The 8,032-nt window shown below is 63.9% G+C and overlaps 1 protein-coding gene across 2 annotated transcripts in view; it reads right to left on the bottom strand.

Annotated features, from left to right (window-relative positions):
* Window positions 1-4,191: 4,191 nt before the first annotated feature.
* TINCR (TINCR ubiquitin domain containing) overlaps window positions 4,192-8,032 on the bottom strand; it is a 9,170-nt gene continuing 5,329 nt past the window's right edge. Inside the window, exons 2-3 of one of the 2 annotated variants that reach the window (XM_046638104.1) lie at window positions 6,095-6,581; window positions 4,192-5,998 (exon numbers count right to left, since the gene is read on the bottom strand). In XM_046638104.1, the coding sequence (XP_046494060.1) occupies window positions 6,578-6,581 (4 nt within the window). In that variant the 3' untranslated portion in view covers window positions 4,192-5,998; window positions 6,095-6,577. The remainder of the gene's footprint in view (window positions 5,999-6,094; window positions 6,582-8,032) is intronic. The other variant, XM_046638105.1, reaches the window with a different exon arrangement.

Raw genomic sequence — 8,032 nt, 5'->3', positions numbered from 1 at the left:
AGCCCTCGAGGACCGCTGGACGGTCACGGCGGGTGGGGACGGAGGGCGGGATGCTGCCAAGGATGCAGGATGTCCCGTGACCCCAGGGCTGGGTACTATTATCTGTTGTTGTTGGGCGGCCCGGCCAGGCGGAGGGACAGCCCGCGTCACCTCGGGTGTCGTCCTCCTCGTGGGTCCGTGGAAGCGAGCAAGGAGGCTGGAAGGGAGCATCCGGGCCGGCGTCCCCAGCCCGGCCACCAGGACCAGCCGTGTGACCTCAGCAAGGCCACTTTCCCTCTCAGTGCCTCGGTTTCCCCATCTGCACGATGAGGGGCGGTCGACCAAGGAGGCCGGTCAGGACACAAGTGTCACCACTGGGCCTCCAGGCCCTGTCCCCTCCCCCGTGTGGCTCAGACAGGCGGCTGGCTCTCTCTCGGTGCCTCAGTTTCCCCTCCTGTAAGAGGGCAGGATGATAGGCCACCACGCCGGCCCATGTGGGTCCCCACACCCAGCCCCGGGGGCCCCTGAGGACACGGGCCGAGTTCTGAAGACCCAGGAGGATTTCCCCCAAGGGAAGGAAAGGCATTCCCGGTGGAGGGAACAGCCAAGACAAATGCTCAGAGGCCACAAGCAGAAAAAACCCCAAATCTGGGTCACAACCGGAACCCAAGTGGCTCCCCTGCATAGACAACAGCCATCTGGGGCTTTGCAGTCCGAGGTCTCAAGTCGGACCTGCTGCAGTGTATACAGTGGGGCTCAAGGGAGCAGATCCTACCGTCAGAGAAGCTCTTGCTCGCGCCCCCTGGAGCTGTCGAGACAGAAAACGAGCTCAGACAAGTGTGCAAACCCTCAGCCCACACTCAGCGCTCACGAGCGGCTGCGGTTACTGTGGTTCCCAACAGGCCCTCGGAGACCATTTTTAACAGTTACGTATTCACTTCAAAATGTCTATACCCCCAGTTATATACTCTGTCCCCCGCTCAAAAAAAAAAAAAAAATATATATATATATATATATCTGGGTTTTCAGGGTAGGATAGAAAGGCGCACTTTGAAAATAAATCTGTTTTGGTGGAAAAGAATGGGGAGGAGGTTTAGAGACAAACGGTGGAGGGAAGGAGGGAAGCGCCAAGTCGGGGTATAGATTTCCCAGTCGGTTCCCCGGCCATAATTAATCCTGAGGGGCTGATTAAGTCCCGGCTTCCGCTCCAGCCACTCAGCACCCACCCCCCTACCCGCCCTGTTGCCGGGGCTCCCCTCCCTCCCCGCCGAGGGCTTCGGGCCCAGATCCTGGGCCTTAATCAGCGGGAATTAGTGTTCAATCAGCACAGAGCCAGCGCCGGGCGGGACCTGGCAACATTTAACACTTTGATACTTTCTTCATTGTATGTGTTTTTGCGTTCGTGCTGAGCTTTTTTAAATGTTTCATTAAAATAGTGTTGAGCAGCCACCTGGGTGCCCCCAGCATCGCCCCCTGGACCACGAGGTCCCCTCCACCCTAGTCCCCGCGGTCTGTCCTCCCCGCGGCCACCACCAGAGGGCGCCCGGGAGCCCCTGAGTCCGTCCCGCCCTCCTCCGCCCGCAGCCCTCCAGGCCCCCCTCCCTTGAGGGAGAAGCCAAGTCCTCCCCGCGGCCCCCCAGGCCCTGCACGACCTGCCCCGTCCCCTCCCTGCCCTCCCTCCTCCCTCTACTCCAGCCACACGGCCTCCTCACTGCTCCTCCCACACCCCAGGCATGATCCTGCCCCAGGGCCTTTGCACGGTTGTGCCCTTGGCCTGGAATGCTCTTCCCGCCTCATCATTCACCTGGACCAGCGCAGGGGCCTCCACCCTGGTTCCCCAGCTCCCGCCCTCGTCCCCATAGTCCATCCTCCCCACAGCGGCCCCCTGGGAGCCCCCCAGTTTGATCCCGCCCCCTGTGGGTCGCACGTTCAATGACATCTTGGCTGTTTTTTCTTGTGTCTCTCAGAACATCTTTCGTTTTTTTTTTAAGGAAGATTAGCCCTGAGCTAACATCTGCTGCCAATCCTCTTCTTTTTGCTGAGGAAGACTGGCCCTGAGTTCACATCTGTGCCCATCTTCCTCCACTTTATATGTGGGACGCCTGCCACAGCATGGCTTGACGAGTGGTGCCATGTCCACACCCGGGATCTGAACTGGCGAACCCCAGGCCGCGAAGCGGAACGTGCGCACTTAACCACTGCGCCACCAGTCCGGCCGCATCTCAGAACATCTCAAATTCCCCAGGCGGCTCCACCGTCTGTCCACAGGACAGCGCCCAGCTAACTGGGTGACATGTGACTCCCAAGATGCCGCCGCATCCACGCTGCCCACCAGAGGGCTCTGCACCCTCACGGTGGGGTCAGTGATCCGGCACCGGAGGAAAAGGAAGTAGTCCAAACTGAGAGTCCGTCCTTTGTGGTTGTCGTCTTAGCTCCGTTTGTAGCACTCAGACCCGCGTCTGCCGTGCGTGGTGTCTCTGCATCTGCGGGAGACGGAGCTCCCTCTGGGCTCGGATTCCACCTCCGACCTTGACCCCACTTCATGCTGCTGGGGTCGGGGGGCAATGAGGCCTCTGGAGTCAACCCTTCTGCAGCATTAATTGGATCCCTACTGTGCGCCCCGCTCCCTGAGTTCCAGGCGGTTCCTCCCGCAAATCCATCCCAGCCCACGAGGATGTTTCCTTCCCTTTTTGCAAATGAGGCGCCCGAGGCTCAGAGAGGGAGAGCGAGCTGCCCAGAGCGGCCCAGCGGGGCCAGGCCTCGTCCCCAGCTCCTTCTGATGCCAGGGCCTCCTGGGCCTGTCCCCTCACCAGCCGCCTCACGACCTGAGCCGCGTGGGGCAGACGTGGGGGCGAGGACGCTGTCTGTCCAGATGGGGCCACATGGTGGAGCCGTCGGTCATGAGTCCTGAATTGTCCCCATTCGTCATGGCGGCAGGAGCGGCGCGCCTGGACTCCCGATCCCTGTCTCTGTGCCCTTGGCCACCGGAGCCGGACACAGAGGTGACAGGAACGGGGAGGGGGGCGTCCCTGGGTGCCCCTCCCTAGTGCTGGCTTATGAAACGCTGCGGGTGACAGTGGTGCCAGACGAGACCCCATCTCCCACGGGCGACCAGGGAAAACATCCATTGACTGACTAACACAAAGCATTAATGCTCCAGAGAAAAGAATAGGATGCTGGGAGAATGCGGAAGCCGGGGACCAGGCCTAGGTCAGGGCCACCCCGAGGAAGTGACATGGAGCCTGCGAATCGGAGGATGGAAGGTGAGGGTGGGGTGGGGGTGTCCCACACACAGAAACAGTGCGTGCAAAGGCCCTGTGGCTACAAGGAGTCTCTCCCCTTCAGGGTCCAACAAGAAGTTTAGCGGGTCTGGAGCTCACACCCGCCTGATGTCAGGAGCCCTCGGGGTCAGGCCTGGAGCCCTCATGATAAGGCCAGCAGCCATCAGGGGAAGCCCAGAGGAAGGGCTCCTGGGAGTCCCAGGAGCAGCCCCCGGCCTGGCAGCATCTCCCTCTTCTGCCGGACCTTGAGCCCCGAGAGGACCAGAGACGGGTGTCCCGGGCCCCACGCGGTCGCAGGGTGGGGACCTTTGCACAAATCCCAGAGGCTCCGCCTCCCGGGGCCCTGGCACTCCCTTGGCCGGGTGCCTTTGTGCAGTGAACAACCTGCCCCACTATCCGCGGCGCCCGCAGCAGCGTGTCTTGGCAGCTCCAGAAGCTGGCACAGGGCTGGGCACGCAGGGGGCCCTCAGTCAACGCCTGGGGGATGAAGGTGCACGTAGAAGATTCCAGAACCCAGCCGGGGGGCACGGGGAGAGAGATGGAGACGGCCTGAGGCTGAGCAGACGCCTCCCCTGGGAACCTCCCAGATGGACTCACACCCCGCCCTGGAAAATCACCCTCGACCTTCTGGGAGCGCGAAGCGGGTGGGCGGCCCGTGGGAGGCAGCCCCACCCCAGATGCCGCTGCCCCGGGGACACGTGGCCGCTGCCAAGTCTCACCTGAAACTCATCTCGGCCCAGACTTGCTCCTCCGGTGGAGCTGGGAGCCTGGCAGGCCCGGGTTTCACAGCCCAGAGAGGGGAGGGTGCAGGCACGGGGTCACCCGGGATGGGAGTCGGGGCGTCCCCCCCGGCAGAGGGGACAGCGTGCGCGAAGGCCAGGAGGGGACAGAGAAGAAGAGCAGAGGTCCCCCGAAGAAGCTTGAACAGGACTTTGTTTTAAACACTGAATCTTTTACTCAGTTCACACTCCAGGACGGCCCCTTGGTCCCCAGTCCCAACCGAGGTGGCCCTGGGCCCCAGAGGCCACTCCTCAGACCCAGAGGACACACAGACTCCCCAGGGGTCAGGGCTGGACCAGAGACAGAGAGATCTTGGTGACAGATGCCCAGAAGGAAGTGAAGACTGTTCTGGGAAGAGCAGAAAGGGCTGCAGAAAGAAGGGGGCATTGGAGCCAGGGTTTTGAAGGATGAATAGGAGCTTGCCACCTGCAAACGGAGCAGAGGGGCTGTGTGGCCGGAATCCAAGGAACAGGCTGATGGAGGAGCAAGAGAAAGAAGGACCGGAGGAGCAGGGTGAGCCAATGGGCGATTCCCCCAGATCCAAGCTCAAGAAACCTGGGGACAGCCCTCTGCCAGGCCTTGGTGGGCCTGCTCCAGAGGCTGTCATCTCTCCCCCTTGGGTCACTGGCACCGTCCACTCGGGTCCAGGATGATGCTCAGCGGAGGACACTTTCCACACTGCGGCTCTGAGACCTCAGGCCAGGCTCGTGCCCCTCCGTGCCTCAGTTTCCCCATCTGGAAAATGGGGATGCCGGCAGCCACTTTTGCTGGTTGTGTCCCTCTGAGGACCGGGACGCCTTCGACGGACAATGTGAAGGAGAAAATGGAAAATGGGAAGAAGGGTGGTGGAGGGGTTAGCCTCTGCCCCCGTCCGCCAGGCCACCGCCAAGGGGCGGAAGCGACAGGTCCAACATTGTGACTTCCGAACACGCCTGCGCTGTCGGGGCTTAAGAAACGGGTGCTGATTTGTATGCGATTTGCATACTGTTTGTTAAATGTCAAAACGGCCTGAAAACGTGTCCCCCGCCCCCACCCGCAGGCAGCCCTCCCCTCCCCCCATCGGGGCCCCATCTGGGCTGGGGACCCCGGGGTTCAGGGGCTGCTGGGGCAGTACCCGAGGAGGAGGGGTGGCCTGGGACGCCCCCATCTGTAAAACAGGTCGTGGTCACGGCCCCCATGACCGCGGGGGACAACTGGCAGTGTGGGGTAAGTTGAGGCACAGACCCCGGCCACAGTGGGGCCCAGGAAGGGAGCGGGGTGGTTATGAAAGGCCCCACTTTCCCGCCAGGCCCTGGGGGGCAGGTCCCCAAGTGTGCACAGGGGGCGGTGCAAAGGAGGGGCCCAGCCGTCACCTGAGGCCTCAGTTTACCCACTGCCCCGCTGGAGGAGGGACCCCAAGGGGGCCGGGGGACAGGCAGAACCGGGTCACCCATGCCACACTGTGAAGGGGGATCCCTGGAAGGCAGGGGGGTCCCTCCCTTCTCTCTTGGCCCGAGGAGAGATGTCCCCGCCGAGACCCCATGCAGGGGACCAGGCAGTGGAAGGGGGTGGCCGTGGGGTGTCGCTGGAGAGCTGGCCGAGGGCTGGGGTCCCCCCGTCTCCACCTCGAGTCATCTGAGGCCCCCGGAGTCACTGGCTGCACCCCCCACCCCAGCCAAGGCTGTTCACAGCAGAGGGGACTTGTGGGGACCCAAAAGGGGACAGGGGCCCCCTGGCTGGGAACCCGGGAGGACTTCCTGGAGGAGGCGCACGGAAGGGGCTTCCAGCGGGGACACGGCTTGAGCCAAGGGCCCAGCGACACGCCCCGCTGCCCCTGGGAGCCGCCCCGGGTGGACGGCGGTGCCCACAGCGGCCTCAGGGTCACACGGCACGGCTGGCAGGGCTGGGGCAGCGACGTCCGAGGCCGGCGACAGGGACAGGGGCTGCGTCAGGAGTGGCCGAGCGGTCGGAACCAGAACCTGGAACGGCAGGAGGGAGGGGACCAGACAGTCTCCATCGAGGCCCCGGCCCGTGTCCCTTCTTTTGTCCCCAAGACCCGCGACGTGGACACTGACCCCTGAGCCACCTCCTTCCCGGTGGCCCTGGGACCCCAGGAGGGACCCCCGGCCGCGTCGCTGTCTGGAGTCACCTGGTGGCAGTCGTGGGATTTGCAGGCAAAGAGCACGAGGAGGCCCCACCTGCCAATCAAAGCCCATTCTTGCAACAGAAGCAGCGGGTGCCCGAGCCCAGAGAGGAGAAGCAACTTGCCCAGGGTCACACAGCAGGTCAGCGCACGTTAGTCTCCAGGTGAGCACGGCGTCCCTGCCCCAGGGGCCAGAAGCACAGGGTTGTGGAGGGTGGGGTCGGCCACAAAGCTGAGTCCCTTCTCCTCTCCCGGCCTCAGTTTCCCCATCTGTGGCCTCTACAGTCTGGGAGGTCCCTTCTGCACCCGAAGCACCAAAGGGACTTACTGGGATCGAGGGCCAGGCTCCCGCCCCAGCTGCTCCTTCAGCCGGCACCTCGGGTCCGCTGGGTCATGGCCACCGCCTCCAGGCAGACTACCTGAGGAGGGGACAGAGGGACACAGGTCAGAGGTCACACACAGCCCTGGCCTCGGCACTCCAGGCCTTCCCCATCCGGAGTTCCCGCCCCTGCCAGGACCTGCAGAGGGCGCCCGGGAGCCCCTGAGTCGGTCCTGCCTCCTCCGCCCGCAGCCCTCCAGGCTCCCCCTCCCTCGGGGGAGAAGCTGAGTCCTCCCTGCGGCCACCAGGCCCTGCATGACCTGCCCGTCCGCTCCCTGCCCTCCCTCCTCCCTCTCTCCCCCTTCTTCCTCTGCTCCAGCCAATCGGGCCTCCTCCTGTTCCTCCCACACCAGGCCTGGTCCTGCCCCAGGGCCTTTGCACAGGCTGTGTCCTCTGCCTGGAACACCCTTCCGCCCACACTTCACATCGCAACCTGAAATGTCACCTTCCCGGGAGGCCTCCTCTGGTCCCCGTGGCCAGGGTGGCACCACCACCATCACCCTCTGCCTTCCTGCATCTTTCCACAGTACTTATTTCATCCAGCTTTCTATCCTATAGTTATCTGGCTCCACCACTGAACTGACTGCGGGGTCCCCGCAGGCGGGCCTGGTCCATCGGGTCCCCACTGGGTCCAGGGACCCAGCTCATTGCCTGGTACCCAGTAGGCGCTCCATTAATGCTTATTGTGTGTGGGACGTTGATTGTGTGAGTGGGTGTGGCTCACTGGGGCCTGGTGGTCACGGCCGCCCTCAGCTCCGGGGTCACACCCACGGCTCCCGGCCGGCCCCTGCCCCACGCCGCCAACGTGGCATCAGGGCTCTGGGGCCCGTGCCACCTTCCCCACCAGCTCATGTGCGTCTCCCCGGGCTGGCCTGGCCCCTACAAGCTGTTCCCACAGCCACATCCTTCCCTGCAGAGCCCTCCTGGGGCCCAGAGACCCCTCTCCTGTGTCCCCTTGGCTGGGGGACCGCTGTGGCGACCCCAGATGGCCAGGTCTGAGTGTGGGCGGCAAGGGTCAGGACGGGATGGTGGGGAGGGCAGGGAGGTGACGATGGAGAGAGAAAAGGCTCAGAGACGCAGAGAGGAAAACAGCAGAGACAGAAAGGGACAGAGACACAGACAGGATGATGGGAAATGAAACAGGACAGCAGCCCGGAGAGATGGGGACAGAGAGAGAGAAACGAGGAGAGGGGTGCAGAGAAGAGAAGGCTGCAGGCAGGGGGGCATCCAGCGGCCCCCACAGCCTCTCTCAGCCCTCCCCAGGGGTCCGCACAGCAGCCAACGCTTCACGGGGCAGGAAGGGCCCTGTCCACCCTCCCGCCTCCGTTCCACACCCACAGGACCCCAGCTGCCAGCCAGGCCTCGTGCGCCCCCGCCCTGACCCCCATCCCCAACCCCCGGGCCTCCGTGCGCCCCAGCCCTGACCCCATCCTCGACCCCCGGCCCCTGCCCTGACTCCCCATCCCGGAGCCCTGGGCCTCCGTGCCCCCC

This window comes from Equus quagga, chromosome 14 (genome assembly GCF_021613505.1).
Source record: "Equus quagga isolate Etosha38 chromosome 14, UCLA_HA_Equagga_1.0, whole genome shotgun sequence".
Classification (NCBI taxonomy): Eukaryota; Metazoa; Chordata; class Mammalia; order Perissodactyla; family Equidae; genus Equus; species Equus quagga.
Note: the sequence above shows the minus strand (reverse complement) of the source record. Positions and strands in the feature narration are given on the sequence as shown.